Below are 18135 nucleotides of genomic sequence, written 5' to 3' on the forward strand. Positions count from 1 at the left end.
CCTCATAACGGTATCAAAGAGGCAGCCGGGCATTTAGCCAAAGGGACCAGGGCCAATCAGGCTTCACAGAAACTTACAATCTACTGAATACACCACTGAATAACATTATTTAACTTTGACATATCATATCACTACCCTGAAGATGTGCTTTTCACTGATGGTTATGGTTCAAAGACTACAGATCCCTGGAGAGGAAGACTGTCTTGCCACACAGCACTGATCGATCGATCTATCTATCTATCTATCTATCTCTATCTCTATCTCTATCTCTATCTCTATCTCTATCTATATCTATATCTATATCTATCTCTCTCTCTCTCTTTCCTTTCAGACATGAACTCTAGAGAATGTCAGGAGGATGAGGTCCTGACATTGTCTGGAGTTTTCCATGCAGAAATGTGAGAGACAGTGGCACTGAAGAAAAGACAGGAGGCAGAGCTGGAGGTAGCAGAGCTTAAGATGTTGAGGTTCTATTTGGGAGTGACGAGGATGGGCAGGATCAGGAATGAGGACATCAGAGGGACAGCTCATGTTAGATATTTTGGAGATAAAGTCAGAGAGGCCAGATTGAGGTGGTTTGGACAAGTTTAGAGGAGAGACTGTGGATATATCAGTAGAAGGATGCTGAGAATTGAGCTGCATGGCAGGAGGTCTAGAGTAAGAACAAAGAGATTTATGGATGTAGTGAGAGAGGACATGAAGTTAGTTGGTGTGAGAGAAGAGGGTGCAGAGGACAGGGTTAGATAGAGGCAGATGATTCGCTTTGGGGACCCCTGACAGGGAACAGCGGAAAGGAAAAGAAGAGCTGTACCTTGTAGCTCCAATAGCTGAAAACAAAAATGTTGTTCCCCTGACAACTGACCACGCAAACTTCAAAGGCAAACACTTTAAAGGCAGTTATACAATGTCATTGATGACATCATCAGTACACTTATACATACACTCCCTAATCCACCCAACCCCACAGTGACCACCGAAATAACAAAGAACAAACATGGAGAAAACCTCTGTTGGCTCAAACATAGCTGCAAATCAGAAAACACAAACAAATTCAAAAGAACAAACAAAAATAAACCCTCTGCAAATCAGAAATGCAGTAAATAGAATTTCCTAAACTAGAAGTGCTCCACGTCACTAGAGGAGCTGATGAGTTTGTGCCTACCGAGGCAGGAAGTTTAAGCCGGGAGAGTTGCAGTAACATGATGAATGTTATTCATGCTAAACATCAGTAGCCTGTGATAGCATGTTAGCATTTTTCTCAAGCATTATGTTAGTTAGGCCTGGGGATCTGTCCAGGGGGGTACCCCCATCCCTTAACCAGTGACAGCTGGGTTAGGCTACAGCCGCTTCATGACCCTGGAAAAGTGGTTACAGATAATGGATGGGTGGATTATGATACTTAATCAACTATATTTATTCATTTATTGACATTTAGTTTTGAAAATGGCACTCTTACTTATTTTTCTCATCAGTCATCATGAATGTGACAAGGTCATTTTAACATCAACTTCATTGGTTGCAGTTGCTACTAGCAACAGAGGGTTGCAGAGCCGATTACAGAGTGTTACAGAGCCAATACTTATTGGCTATTACAACAGATGATTGTTAACCCAAAATTGCTTAGAATACTTACACAATAATAATGCAAAACCATTAACTTGTGCTAAATATAAGAAAGGAGTATTTCACTGTGGAAATACAGAGGACAAGTAGTACCACACAGTTTCTTCTGCTGGCTGCTAAAATATGCTTTCTAACTTGAACAAGTATATTAGTGTTTAATAAACTAAATGTTATCACAAAAGCTTAAATTCATTCTTAAGTTTGTTTAAGAATAAAGGAGGAGGACTGGGCCAGGTCATACAAGGACAAAGTAATAATTTAACTGAGCACAAGCTGAGAATTTTAAGCCAAGCATCAGGCAGCAAAGGTTCTGCCTGAGCCTATAAATATTTTCTACTGAACAGAGAAAAAGGCGAAAGAAGAAAAGTTAATGGGATGTCATCCAGTCTGAAATGTCATTAAATTCTGCTTTCCTTTTGCAACAAATTCTGAATCAAATCTGTAAATCTGTATCTGACAGTAGGAGCGACTGCCTTGGTCATTGGTAAATGGCCATGAAGATATTCAATGTGCTGAAGCTCTTTTAAGTCATGAAGCCAATAGAGACCTGACTTCAATGTGATGCTCTGCTATCTTAAAACAGATCGCAGACTATGTCAAAAAGTATGAAAGCTGAAATAGAAAGCTGTCACTAAAAAACACCACCAACTCTAAACAGTGTGATCGCCAGCATGTTTAATGTTCATGAACTAGCCCAGAACCCTCTGCACCTTTCACACATCAGAAATAATCAAACTGTGAAAGTGAAAGATTTCATCAGTCAAGGTCAAAAACATTTTCACTGACATTTGCAATTGCATGGTTCCCATAACAACTGCTTTGATTTCATCACTCTCCTACTGGTCCTTTCCAGAGTTCACCAGTCCACACGACTGCATAACTTAATTTAATGAATCCGTTCATGAAAAGTTTTCATACAAATTTAAATCAAATCCTATGACTTCTACCTGATAGGCAAGTTATGCACATTGAAAATTCCACATTGGAATACATTAATTGTGTGCCACTTTAAATTCTGTAATTTATTGTTTTTGTAGAACAGAGGATGTTTTTACAAAACGAAACCTGAAAACGTGGTGAAGTAGAAGCACAACTTCCGAGAGTAAAAAAAAAAAAAAAAAAAAACAGAAACAAAGAAAAAGCAGCGCTTCAACAGAATTTTAATAACAAATTTTCTTACTCCAATCACATTGCTCCTTATGATGTGGGACTTCATCTTTCATTCATAGGTACTTCTCAGTTACAATTGATGTACAAGACTGAGGCAGGGAAGAGGGCCCAAGTGCAGACATGGAGGTGATGTGAGGAAACAAAGGATCTTGTAGGCAGCAGATATAAAAGATCTGACTGAGTGCACGTGGACACAGTAGGTTCAAGAGTCAGGATGTGACAGCGAAACATGATGGGCGGAGAAGATCAGGTCATGTGAACAACAGTTTAGAATGACTGGAGACGAGGCAGATCGGTTAAGGGTTGACACATGAATTAGGACACATTTCATCAGCACTGTGTTCTGTACTCTAATCGATTATGTCCAAAGAAACAAAATATTAAGTAAAAGTTAGATTCAGCTGAGTGTACGTGAAGTATCATTATGTAGCAGAAAGCCTGACAGTGTTTTATATGTATTGTTTAAATGGGATTATTTTGATTTTGAGTGTCATATCTTATTGAGGAGGACATTCAAACAATTTTATTGGGTAGTTTAATTAGATGCATAATAATGCAATTTACTGTACTTTATAAACTCAAACTACCTTAATGACTTCATCTGCAAAGTATTCATATCTAGTCAATTAAATATTAAGTAAAAATTACAATATTTGTCAGTGAAATGTACATAAGTAAAACAACGAACAAGAAATCCAATTCATACTCAAGTACATCAAATAAAATAGTCATACTGCTATTACAACTGTACTTTTAAATAGTAGGAATTTGATCGTTTACTTGTATTTTTACTTGAGTAAAGGATTTTAAGAACATCCCTTTATCACTTGTAAAGTCTCTCCTTTACCAAAAACACAGACTGATTAGCAGAACAGTCTAAACTAGTCTTTTTCATGTACATTAGTAGTTAATAAGACAAGTAAATAATCATTCAACATGCAGTTCTTTTTCCATTATGAGCTGTATCCCCACTGTAATCATTTGAAACATGGCTAAATTATTCAGGTATTATTATAGGCATTATTATGAATGTGAGACAGGAACAGTTTCATCACTTTATTAATGAGTTTAATTATTTATACCAACAAACAAAAACTGTCTCTCTCCCTTAATCCCTCTCTCCTCGTCAACTCTGTAATCTGTTCCTATTAAACCCCCCAAATAAGGGTGATAAAAGAGCAGGGTCACAGCTGATAAAAACTAAGCCTGACAGATCAGAAGATGGGAAAAACACATTAAAACAGAACATTTAGTCAGCTCATCATTTAGAAAAAAGTACAGAGAGTAATGTCTGAGGTCTGCCAACACACACACAAACACAAACTCCCTGCAGCTGTGCTCAAAAAAACTCCCGAAGTATCTGTGAAACATACACACACACTCAACAGGTCAACCACTCATACAATACTCTGCAAGTGAAAATAGGAGACTGTCGGACACAAGAGAAGGTACATCTGACGGTTCATTATTCCACTTTCCTCCAGACACACACACACACACACACACACACACACACACACACTGTGATTCCTCTTCCTTCCGAACAACACGACCCCATAGATCCAGAAACTTGTAACATTCCCTTCACATTAAAGTTAAATTGAAAACTGGAGTCCCACCTGTTGGCTAGCATCAGCACGCACACTGATTGGAAAGCACACCTCAATTTCTGGATCAGTACAGTATCTTGGATGTGAACTCGTTTTGCATGTGACACTGTTGGACTAAAAACAAACAAACAAGTGGGGAAAAAAATTCCCTGACCCTTAAAATAAAAAAATAAAAATAAAAACCCAACCCCACAATACAATAAATAAAACACTTATGACAACACTTAGGGGAGAAAAGGGAAGTTATGAAGAGAGAAATCGAGGGAGAGAGAATAAAAATGAAACATTTTGTTCTGTTTTTTCCCCCCCCTCATGAACCAGGGACTGAAATGAAATTGTATTTACAGACTGTGAATGGAGGATAAACAGTCCGGCTGCTGCTGCACCGGTCTACTACAGAAAAAAAATTACAAGAACAACAATATAATAACAAAAATAAAATAAAATAAAAGGTACTTGATATTTACAGTTTAGCTGTGAAAAAAGGAGGACAGAGGGAAGCTGAAGGACAGAAAAGACTGGAAGGGGAGGCTCCAAAAGCTATTGGGCTTGATCATTGGTACTGGTCAGATTACTGATATTAGTGAAAGTAATATAATATGGTCAACTTGGGCTGAACATGCACATTTGTGGTGGACTAAACATGTCCAGGCCAACACTGAACCATTAAGCTGTGTGAATTGTTTTGAAATCAGTTTCTAGCATGGTTGTAGGACAAAATATGGCAGGCTGTTTGAAAAGCTGTGAAGAAGATTTCAACAAATCTCACACAAAGCAAAGAAAGTTAATTCAAAGAGTCATCCTCCTGCACAAACATTACCCGTGTAAACTAGCTGAAATGATAACAGCAAACCAGGTGAGCAGGGAAAGTCTATCTTCTGCACCTGATTTCGTTCCTTTAACATAATCAACCTGATATGAAACTCATTATCGTAAAAGTGACATAATTATTGAGGTGACAATTCACCCTACAGTGCTACGCAACTATGACATCTGAGACACTGAGGCTTTATTTAGCCCCACACCTACGGCTCCCTCTGTGGGAAGTTATGGTTACAGCTGGACAGTACACATAATTCACACCTTTGCTTCTCCCTCTGCTCCCCCTCGTGATGTGCAATACTTGAGAATCAACATGAAACGCTTGGTTTCCAGCTTTACCAATGACAACATGAGCTTATACTGTAAAAACTAAAGAAACTGTGCACACTGCTCAATTGAGCTTGCACATTTACATAAAAAGAAGGCTGAGGAGCAAATATTCAAAAAGAAACTGTAAATCCAGGCTGCGGTGCCATCCCGTATAACAACATTTAAAACCACTTTTTATCTAAAATGACATGGACAAAATCACCCCATGTTTTGTCTGGTATCAGACAGGGAGATATTTTTTTGTTTTTAAAAGTCTTCAAATTTGTTCATCAATGGGCTAGGTGAACTTGACAATACTTCAGGGATTAGGGTAGAAAGTGACAAATGTGTCAATCATGACCCAACTAAAGATGATTGCCAATATTAGTCAGGCCTCACATGCAGCCCTGTTTCTTAGCCAATTAGGATCCTATTTGATGGCACCACGGTCTCACATAAAATTAGCTAATGCAAATAAAATTAACATAAAAAAAGGGGATAAAACTCAACAGTAGATTACAATACAAACAATCCACTTCACATGTAAATCCTGGATTTATGCTGCAGCTGACATTAAGCGCCAGCATGGCTACTACATGTCCTTTAAAAAACAAAACAAAGAAAAAAAGAAAAACAGCCACACCCTCCTGAAGTTAGCAGCCACAAAAATCAATTTCTTTTGGAAATAGTTAACAATCAGGGTAAATAGCAATGCTCAGTGTTTATCTGGGTGTGTATAGTTTTTTCTATTTTAAGAGTTTGGAGCCAGGAGGAAGGTTGAAAGGAAGAACGGCAGAGGAGAAAAAAAGGAAATGGGGACGACAAAAAGAAAGGACAACAGAGATGGATGCTCAGGTGCTGTTGATGGATCCAGGTGCTGAGCTGGGCTGGGCGGTACTGTCTGCCACACTGCCCTCTGCAGGGGGAGAAAAGAAATATGCACATCACCATCACCAGTTACACATTATGGATAGAGACATATTGTAGAATATCAGCTTTGATTCTTTGGTACCATCCATTAAGTGACATGCAACATGTCTTTAAAACATTTATAATGGATGGAACTCCAAAAACTACCATCAAAGTCTCATTTATGTTGTCATACACACCATGTGAGGCAGGCGATGTCTGTGCACGAGCGTGAGGAGGAATGAGTGTGGAGTTCAACTGAGGCTGGATAGACAGCTCTGAGTAGGGAAAAGAGGAACATTTCACAAATACTTTATATGCACTCACATGACAATCAATCATGAGCTTCTAAGTCCAAAGTCAAACACAAGAAATAAGCCCAACTCCAATTCTTCCCATTGGCCAGAACCCTTGGTTTGGCCGGTGGATCCATGGGAACGTTTTCTAAAGTTGCTTTTCAGACAGCGACTACAGCTGATGACCAGAGTGACAAGAGCGACATGGATGTAGAGAGCAGCAGTTATTTTCAGAGAACAATATTTTGTTTCACAACTATAAAGTGACTGCTTAACAGCAAACCAGGGCTCACTGAGGTGACAAGAGACATTCGTGGGCAGAAGGAGAAGGATGAGTATGAGTTTGGCAAATCTGTCAGATTTCAAGAGGAAGGGAATATAACCCACATCATAAGAGAGGTAAAGCTTTTACAGACAGCTTTCCCTAAAGCCATCACTATGGATTAAATTACAATGATCTAGAAAAATAATAATACAGTAATATTAACATGTAAAAATACATTTCAATGGCAAATTAATTTTTTACAATGCCACAAATTTAGTAATTGGTTCCTTTTATTTAATTATGTTTTAAATAATCAACATGTAAACAAATAACAGGCAAATGCAGTAATTTCTAGTTAAAGCTAAATGTTTAAGCTTTAGATTTGTTTTTACTTCATGTTTTACACAGGCTGAGAAACAGAGGTTTTAGTGAATGCTGGAAGTTTGTCAAAATCTTCAGAAAACCTCAGCTTTTAGGAAGCAGTTTTCAAACAACCTCTTAGGTTTTACAAGCCTTTTTTTAGAGGGCAGCTCCGCTTTTAACAGGTTCACAGGGAGATATTTTAGCTACTACCGCTTAGGAATGCTTTGAGGGGAAACTCAAAGACAAAAGAGCACTAGAAAACAAGGGGTAGGATTAGGATTTGGAATTGGGCCCTACACACTGGAGACACAATGGAGTCACAATGGAGTCACAATGGAGTCAAACAGATGACCCACTGACCAACTGGACTGAAGTTGAAGAGGAGTGGCAGTTCTCGTCCACTGGGGAGACGGGTGTTAGGCTGGCGTAGTTCATCAAAAAAGGCGTGCGCGCACGCCTCCAGAGGAGAGAGCCTGGTCACCGGCGTGTATTCCAGCAGCCGAGAGCAGAGGGCTATAGCCTCTGGTGGGGTACGAGGCTTAAATACCTGTCAGTAAGGCAAAAGCAAGCAATTTAGGGTTCTGTGTTGATGTATTGGCTGATTACAGCCCCAAAACTATTCCTACAACATTTTCAGGAATCAACATTTTGAATTCAGAAATGAAAGGATGAAAACCAACACAGCACCAAAAAGGCAGATTTCCCAGACCGAAGCCATTGCCAACTACTTTCTATCTGCATGTATAATGAAGTTTAACAACAGCATCAATCAACACCTCTCTAAAGCGCCACAAAAAATATTAGCTTGCTGTAGCCAGGCTTGGTATATTCCAGTAATGGGAACATACCTTTGTCCAAGGGTGTGCTTTGATCTGGGGGAATTTGAATTCTGTGTAGTTGGGGTTCATTTCCCGGATCTGCTCTCTAGTTGGGGTCCCCAGAACCTGACAAAGTGTAAAAAATTAATATTTATTAATAATTATTGGCCAGCGTGAATCATATAGATATTTCATATAGTTTGTTTTATCAAACAGACAGTTTGCATTTACTTATACTTTTGCTGGCCTACATTTAATCATACATACCTTTATTTTCAGTACGTGTTGATTTGTATAGTAAGACTTCACTACTAGTAGTTTGCGCAATCTAAATCCTATATGGTCATGAAGTGCCAAACTTTACACAATTAGTTGGGCTTCGTCCACAATTTCCAAGACCCCTACTGTACCTTGATAATCTCTACTAGCTGGTCCACACCACTATCACCAGGGAAGATGGGCTGGCCCAGTAGCAGCTCAGCCAGCACACAACCGGCTGACCAGATGTCAATGTTGGACGTGTAGTCAGTGGCACCAAAGATGAGCTCTGGGGCACGATAGTACCGTGAGCAGATATAGGACACATTCGGCTCTCCCCGAACTAACTGCTTAGCACTAGAAATTGTTAGAAGCCGAAAAAGAAGACATTTAATTTCCCCACAATGGAAAGAATGACAGACACGGACATGTCCAGAAGTAATGCTGGTTACTGACCTGCCAAAGTCACAGAGTTTGAGGATGGCAGTCTCTGGGTCCACCAGGAGATTCTGGGGCTTGATGTCTCTGTGACACACGCCCTGGGAATGGATATAAGCCAGACTGCGGAACAGCTGGTACATGTACACCTGAGGGATGACAGAATTGTCATAACGCTCGTTGTTTAAAAACTCGGACACAGTAACAAACTGAGGAGAAAAAAAAAAAAAAAAAAAAGACTGCTAAATAATGACTCAAAATGATCTTGACCTGGATGTGGATATTCATCAAGAGCCAGGTCAAGTTATTCAAGGTCAAGCAAACTTTGGATAGATAGATCAACTAATTAAATACGGTCACTTATTCATTAACCTGACTTTTATAAAGACGAAGTGCTTAATAACTATTGTAGCTTATGTGTTTGCTACAGGTGAAAAGATGTTCACTGAAATTCCATAAGAAAAAAAAAAAAAGAAGATTAAACTGCCTTTTACACCCACATTTAACTGTCACAACAACACCACTTGTATGTATAATTATGTATAACAACTCCTGAGAGCGTACAATTACAATAGCAGTCAACACTACTGTCTACCGCAGGCCAAATAAAAATAATTGCATCTTGTAAGCACATATTAAAACATGTTTATTTAAAGAAACATACTGTACATTTGTCAAATGTAAAGGATAATAAATTATAAGGCCTTTCAAGGATACCGAATCAATGTTTTAAAGATTTTAAGAATTTCATTAATAATAACTGCACTGAACTTACATTTAATTCAACAAAAATTAAATTGAACATAATGAATACTATAGGGAAGAGTTTTCTGCTGCAAAGGTTAATTATATTTAACTTTGCTTATAGCTTGTGGCAATTTTTTGAAGAGAAACACTCTTAAGCTGAACTACTAACAATTTGTGGACATACCTGTATATTGACTGTAAGGGTTGTGTATCACTGAGCTAATGTCTGGGTAAACCTAGCTGCTGAGCAAGAAATATATCTGACTGCTTTACTTTCACTCAGTGTTCAAAATAACACACACAAAACAAAATGATTCTTTCAAAAGTGTGTAACCATCTTCCTCCAACCAAGTTTAAGTTTGTCTACAGATGCTAAATCAACAAAAATGCTCACTCTAAAAGTTTGCATGCTTTTCATGTGTCTGTGAAATGCAAATGGTAAGAATCTAACTATGAGAGAGAGAGAGAGAGAGAGAGAGAGAGAGAGAGAGAGAGAGAGAGAGAGAGAGAGAGAGAGAGAGAGAGAGAGAGAGAGAGAGAGAGAGAGAGGAGAGAGAGAGAGAGAGAGAGAGAGAGAGAGAGAGAGAGAGAGAGAGAGAGAGAGAAGAGAGAGAGAGAGAGACAGAGAGAGAGAGAGAGGAGAGAGAGAGAGAGAGAGAGAGAGAGAGAGAGAGAGATGAGAGAGAGAGAGAGAGAGAGAGAGAGAGATCTGTATGCATCAGAAAGCCACAGGGGAGCAGCAGGCTGAGGTAGGGAAATGGGCCATGAGACCGTAATAATGTCCTCTCTACTGCTAGAGACATGATAAACACACAAACACTCCCCGAATGAGCACCCTTTTTAGACAGAAAGCAAAGTTTATAACAAACTGATTAATTCCATGGGGCCATCTTTCCCTTTTTGCTGTCATAATCTAAAACAGTGAGCTGTCAGTGAAGAACAAAGCAAAAAACTCTTCACTATTAGAATCTCAGGCAATTACTGAACATTTTACTTGCGGTTTAGATTGACTAGCTATACAGTATTCCACTACTGATGAAGAAAACTGCGATTGACATGTTTAAACTAATACTTTTTATTTGACAGATATATAATGAGCTACCATAGAAACTAGTAAAATTAGTAACAAACTAAAGCAAGTACAAATCAGATCCATTAGCAAAATATACCATGTTATTATTCCAGATTATGACTAAAATTCTTATTTTAAATATTTATTCTAGTATACTTCAAAATTAGAAAGCACCAAGACCACAGATTTCTGCCAAACATAAACACTTCCCCAACTTCCCTAAAAAAGCAGTATGTTGTCCTAGAAAACAGCTTATAAAGGCAACGCTGTTTGGGAAATTCTGACATCCAACAACTAATTAATGAATATGTTACTAAATTAAAATATGACACATAAATCCAACATAACTGGAATGAATACAATGTTTAATTAAGGAAAAACCTACAGCAAATACTGTAGAACCTTGAGACTATAACTGCATATTAACATGAATAAAGAAACAGAGTTTATTTACACTTTACTATAGGCATCAAAATGTGGTGAAAGCAGTGACACCAAAATGACCAGGGGCACACCAAGATGTGACCTGTATGTCTGTCTACCCACCTTAACATAAATGATAGGGATGGTGGTCTTGGCCTTGTTGAAGTGCCGAGCCACCCTGTACACGGTCTCGGGGACGTAGTCCAGCACCAGATTCAAATACACCTCATCTTTCTGAAGAGAAGGAACAAAACAACAGATGAACACAGAAGACAGATGTTACAGGGCAAAAGGTAATTATCACCCTTTAAAGTGTCAAATTGATCAGTTCTAGTAATTTTCTTAAAGTTGTTGTTTGACACTTGCACACAGATGATGCCACGCCTACATAGGTTTCAGTGTCTTTTCAAACCAAAATGATAATCGGAAAATTATGTTAATTCATATTACAATAAGGACTTACTTCTACTGGTTTTAAAACATGTCTATGAATCATCTTGGATGCATGCACTTTTTAGCGGCTGGGTGTGGAGTTAGAGGTGCTCCATCGGGAAACTTGACTCCTAGATAAAAGTCAGCGCATACACACCTTCTCTCCACTGAGTAGAAAAAGTAGCGTATATCTCACAATGTTGCAAGTGGTCCAATTTCCTCATAATTTGCAGCTCCCTATTCTACAGTGAAGAAACAAAAACAGAAAGAGAAAAGTGTGGATTGTGCCAAAAATATGCAGTAAATAAAGTAAATTGACAAAAGATTAATTAAAGGTAATTATAGTACGCCTTCACTGTTTTGAACTTATGGTTCTAGTGTGGGTGTAATACATGTACATTAATACCATTAAACTTCCCAATATCAAAATATCCTCTACTTTGAGCTGAAAAATGCCTCCAGATGACATCACTAGGAGTAACCTTCAGTTCAGATTATGTTATGTGCTCACACTATTTAGTTTGTTATCATGGTCAATCTGCTTTTCCAGAGCTCCCCCAGATGACATCATCTGAACTCCTAATGATGAAAAACTCCTCTGGGTGATGTCACCGGCAGGAGTTTTTCATCTAGAACTGAAGAAATATTTTAATGAAGTAAAGAGAGGGAAGTTTAAAAGCATCAGTGTACCTTTATGCCCTAAACTAAAGCCACAGAGCGCAAGTTGAAATTTTGTGAAGTCCCCCTTTAACAGTTACCACACCTTTTTCTACAAATGCATTTTGATTAAGCAAACCTGCCTATACCTTAAACCTCTTGTCTTGGAGAACTTTCTTAATTGCCACCATCTCCTGGTTGTCGATGAGTCGAGCCTGGTATACCACTCCAAAGGAGCCATTTCCTATAACCTTTATGTCTGTGTAGGAGACTTCCTGTGGACGATCAGGGCCCTGTCCGGGTGTTGCAACCACCGTCGTCACTTTGCCACTGTCTCCTGTGGAGGAGAGCAAAAAAAAAAAAAAACCCAACTTTTTAGGGAAATCCTGGAACATCAAGATTCTACACCTACAATTTAGAAAACTCAAGCAGACTGTAATGAAATCATAAATGGCATAAATGGAGGGGTAAATGTAACGTAACACTGAGCAGTTTAGGCTTTTAACCGATGTCCCAAAAGAGAGAAGACAAAGAACAAGTACTCCCTATTTCTCTTAAAAGGTCAAAACTGACTCCACTGGCCTATATTGAGCTTCTAATACGTCCGCACTCGCTGGTGAAACTAGCAAAAAAAACAGGTTATACTGTAAACACACACATATAATGCACACAAAATCTACAAATGATCAATATGAGTTTCAACTAGGCTACTGTCATAAATCAAACTCTCTGCAGAATTAACAGAAACCAGTGTCTACAACACTACCAAATTTATGAATGCTAAAATACATTATTATTAAGGTTGTTGCCAAACACATTCAAAAGTACAATTTGTTAGGGCTGCCATCTTTGTTTTGCTAACCTAATTTGATTGCCTAGGGATAACTTTGTGGAGGGTTGAAAGCATTAAATTTCCAGTTCAAATCATAGTGCCTACAGCAGGGCAGTGCAATCCACATTTTAACCAAGCTGAGGACAAGAGTCGCAAAACCCAACTTGCCTAAAGTGAGCTGACCATAATCCCTGTCTAAGACCCACTTAAGTACACTGTTATATTTTGGTAGTTATTTATTAGTAAGACATTATATATGAGGTTCAGTATTATCTGAATATTACATTATATTTGGCATAGGCTATGGTTATCTTGACATTTGCTACTGTGCTTTCTATAACAAGAGCTAGGTTCATATATACTTACACCTAAATATAACGGGATTGTGTCAGAAGTTTTAGTGCACATGGTTAAAGAAATCCAGGAGCAACACTTTGCTAATACAATGTAGAAAAGTCTGCAAGACTTTGAATAGAAAGCAGCCTTTGACCATGCTGTGGTGTGTTACATATGGCAGAATGGAACTTAATTGCCAAACTGAGATAGACAGGGCTGAGATGTGGCCTTAGGAAAAAGGAATATAGTACAATTGATACTACATCCCCATTTTTTTATTTATATTTGGGACAATGGAACAGTGTGAACTGTAAAACCTAAAGAGGATTTTACAGACAGGAAAAAATATACGATTATACATTTTAAACTGTGCTAATGTTTGACCTTGTGGAAATCAAGCTCGGGATCTAACAATAACTGGCAGTTTTACTTAGGGTCAAGTGGCTGCTCAGTGTTTGAAGCCTATGTACATGTTGGATGAAGAATGATTTGACAAATCGGCACCAGAAGCAAAGACACTGGGAGAGGAATATCAGCGGAGAAGAGGCCCATTGCCAAAAGGCTTGTCAGAGCCTGTGATAAAATTGCGTGGACAGTAGCACACCCAAAAGTGCTACCATTTCCTGGGCTTGCTCACTTCGCCTGTCTCAACAGGACCCCTCCTGATCTCTAGTAGGTCTCTGAGTCTCAAAATGGAGTCAGGCAAAGAAGCATTTAGGTCTCTCCTATTAACTGATGGAGAAAAAAAAAAGCTTTATCTTTATCAACAGTGTGAGAACACATCTGCAAAAACATTTAAAAAGGCTTAATAATTCTTCATTAGCTTCAATTAATTCCTCAGACAGTTTATCTGTTTTATGAATATTTCCACTCAAAACTTTTTCAATAGCTTAACCACGTGATTAGCCTAGATCTGATCTCTACCCTCAGGTCAGAGGGACACACTCAGTGTTTAAGATCAGTCATAATGCGGTTCCAAAAAATTCCAGTTTTCCAGCCCCACTGTTCCTGTGTATTCCCTTTTAGCATCACTTTAACACTCTTTAAACAAGTTAACCCAGAGGGAAAGACATTAAAAATGGAGCAGCTGTGGCATGATACTCCTCTGAATAATGAATGCAAAGATGAGCACTCTGCCCAGCTGTCAGTGAATAGCTTTGGTTTCTGATACGTCAACGCACGCCTGATGAGCAAGAGAAAAAGGATAAGCAAAGTGACTTTCATCACACCCACACTTAGAAGCAATTAGCCTGGAGCTTGTCTAAGTCTAAAACCTTTTCACATTTGATAAAATGATGAGCTATTTTGTGACAATTTAGTACACTATTTTATCATTAGAGGCCTATAGGAAAAATAAGAGCACCTTGTCTTATTCTGTACCATTATGGATTTACACTGAGCATCCATACAGCTACGTTTTCCCCACTTCCACAAACAGAAGAGGCTTCAATACACTAGATCCCACTAACATTTAAATAGTATACAATATATGAGGGTGCAAACATTTTCTAACCAGAAAGCTACACTGGACATCTGCTGCAGTTTATGTTTTGACCACAAAGACTTAGATACTAAGATAGTTGCCTTAAAATGCAGTGTTTCACCTTTTCCCTGACTCATTGTTAATTCTTTATCTTAGGTTATTTATCAGTGCCATGTATTTGTCCAATATGATACTCCCTTTTAGTTAAATATATTATCAAATACCACGCTGCATAGAACTCTCTGAAATAAGGCTGCAGACTTTTCTCCATCCCATGGCGTTAAACACCTGACGCAACACTGATAGAATAATGAGAGTAAAGAAGACAATGTATTCTGGATTAGTCCAGTCTATGGTACATGTTGCTGGATTGGTACTGCCATTCCCTTATTTTGTTTGTTGACCATTTTCTTAATAGGTCAATATTGTGTTTAAGCATCAGGGGTTTGAAAGGGTGTGGCAAAATGTATTATGATACAGTTCCAAGTAATACAGCTTAATACCAAACCAATGATGCATTTACAGGGTGAGAAGGCCAACAATATATATTTTTTTTAAACCAAACACGGATTTTGTACAAGAAATGGTACATGGTCTCTAATTATATTGCGCTTTTGTACCATGTACCGGTACCCAAAGTGCTTTACTGCTTCTTAGTCGCCCATTTGCACTTACAATCACAGGCATACGAACACATAAGTAGGGGAGCTGCTATGCAGCTGCCCTGCCCTCACCTGGAGCAACTAATTTGGGGTTCAGTGTCTTGCTCAAGGACACGTCGACATGTGACATGAGGAACCGGAAATCAAACCAACAAACCTGGGAGCGATGAATGACTCCTGTACTCCCTGAGCAACAGTTGCCCCAGTTATTATATTTGTCATGTTGGGAGAAGCAATATTAAAATATCATATTTTTTTCCTATCTATCAGCTGGATCTTAAAAAGCCATTAGTAAAAATTATGTTTTAAAACTTTTCCCAATACTGACTAACAAATGTGTGAATATTTGTTCATGTAAGCACTTTTAATTGGTCCTAGGCGTCATCCATAAAGATTGTGACAGTACAGTCAAAATGGCTGCACTGTATATTTTCCTCCATTTTCCCTTTTGGTCAATCTCTAATTTATACTGTTTTTTTAAAAGTGCTAAAGACACTATATTATGAAGAAATAATGTCTGTTTTTGTGGCCAGACAACTAGACAAGTATACTGTAGTGATTCAATCATGGCTTGTTTATGCAACCTGTTAATCATAAATAGTTCCTCTTTCCCAGCTGCTCTAAAGCCATTGATAAAATGACTATCACATGCTGCCTGAAAAAAGTAAATATAGGTGTATGACAACATCTTTATATAGTGGGGGTACAGGTAGCAAAAAGTGTCCTCCTTAAAATAACCAACCTTAACCACACCTGAGCAGGCAGAAATCATACACAGGAAGAAAAAGAAAAAGACTAGATTTTCCAGTTTACTCCAGTTTTTAGTTCTAGATATAAAAAAAATACCCAGTGTTGTTTGGCCAAGAGGTAGAGATGTTTTCAGATTTATTAAGCTCAGGATTTATGGTCTCTATGATTGGGTTCCTGCACTATTCAGGCAGCTCCAACACTAGAGCAACACTTTCAGAGTGCAGCAGATGATGATGATGATGAACAAGACAAGTTTTTTATTTTGTCAGGTCCCTAATAACCCCAGTTTTTCCTCCTGTTATGAGAATCTTATTTGAAACAAGATATTTTACTGTATTATCTTTGATAACCTGCCTGTCCTGTTAAGTCGGAACACTTTCAGAACAGGCCAGTGGTTGTGACTCTTGCATGATCTTGTTATCACATCAACGCCACCAAATAGATGGACTTGTCTGTTGCAAACCCAGGGTTTCTAGTACACTTATCAAAATGGCTTAGAGTGTATCTATGTTCAAACATTGGCATAATCATAGACAGCCAGCTTGAGGTGATGATGACGACTTGTAGTGTAGAAAATTTTTAAATGTTTTATTGTTTTCTATCTGACAGTGAACACAAGTTACAGAGGCAAAATTTTTATTTGCTGGATTCACTTTTACGAAACTATTTCCAGTTCACCTGTTTAATTTTTGCTTTCCTGATTTTATTGGTGACCTAAGTTGGCAAAAACTCTGCACCGAGGAGGATGCCTAAAAACTTAAAACTAAACCAATTTAATCTACCCTTCCCAAACGCTAGCATGCTAGCTAGCCTTTAAAGATGATATTTCTAACAATTCTATGAAAGCGGCGGCTAACGCTAACGCTAATTCTTCTTGGAATAAAGTGCGATAACATTGGTTGGGTAATGTTACCCACTGACAAATCGTTATTCAGGGTCGAAAGATCAATAGCTCCGATCTAAGCTTCCCACCACCAGCTAACGAGAATGTTAGCTGTGCGATGAAGCCTTTGATCGCAGCGGTTCCTTAATGAAAAACACAGCAAGCGTTAGCGTTAGCTGGATAGCTAACCTAAGTTAGCCTGCCGGCTACAGCTTGCTGGCTAACGTTAGCTCTGCGACAATGATCGAGATTAAACATAACGTTACTCGAGCGCATTTTTGTAAAAATAATCCCCACCCCGAGCCGTTGTTGAGACGTGTATATGGACAGAACTGTAAAATAATACTCACTAGGCAGTTTTAAATTTCCAAAGCTCGTTGAGCTGCTTCCACTGGCTTGTGAAGCCCCAGGTTTTCCTGTCGAGCTTCCGCCGGCTACTGCTGATCCGGCACCGGCTGCAGCGGACCCGGGAGCTCCGGGAGGCTCAGCGAATGAGCTGGTCCTGGGCCGCCCGCTGCCGCTCATATTTGTGTGAACTAAAGCCGGGGCAAGTTTGAACGTTATTAGCAGTCAGACCAGCACAGACTTAACCTGTATATGTGTTTTTGTAATATTCAATTGAAATAAAAACTACACTTACAGCTTTCTGTATAGGCTGCCCGTCTCCCCCTTTCTTCCTCTGTAGAACGGTGATGGTGGGGGGACTGGGGAGTTGACGCATAACTACGTAAAGATCGCAAGGGTTGATTGGAAACGGAGTTGTTCAGGGCTTCCCTTCCCCATTGCTTTAGTTACCAAAATAGGACAGTGGATTTCATGTTGTTTTTCACTTAAAACGTTTGCTAGGAAAACATATATCCAAAACTATATGATCAACAATGAAATTAAATGTCTTTCACTGCTTAATTTTTCAAGTGCTGCTCAATCCCGTGATTGTGTTTTTGCAGTGTTTTGCACTGAGACGGTTCATCTTGGAA

General features: G+C 38.7%; 1 protein-coding gene across 1 annotated transcript; it reads right to left on the reverse strand.

Annotated features, from left to right (window-relative positions):
• Nucleotides 1-3835: 3835 nt before the first annotated feature.
• Nucleotides 3836-17955, reverse strand: gsk3ab (glycogen synthase kinase 3 alpha b). The gene is given in 12 exon segments (XM_067509555.1): nucleotides 3836-6450; nucleotides 6644-6721; nucleotides 7728-7914; nucleotides 8216-8311; nucleotides 8596-8800; nucleotides 8900-9030; nucleotides 11247-11357; nucleotides 11713-11760; nucleotides 11762-11797; nucleotides 12362-12549; nucleotides 17509-17694; nucleotides 17799-17955. Coding segments are annotated over 11 exon segments (1320 nt in total). The 5' UTR covers nucleotides 17684-17694; nucleotides 17799-17955; the 3' UTR covers nucleotides 3836-6385.
• Nucleotides 17956-18135: the final 180 nt, after the last annotated feature.

This window comes from Channa argus, chromosome 7, assembly GCF_033026475.1.
Source record: "Channa argus isolate prfri chromosome 7, Channa argus male v1.0, whole genome shotgun sequence".
Lineage (NCBI taxonomy): Eukaryota > Metazoa > Chordata > Actinopteri > Anabantiformes > Channidae > Channa > Channa argus.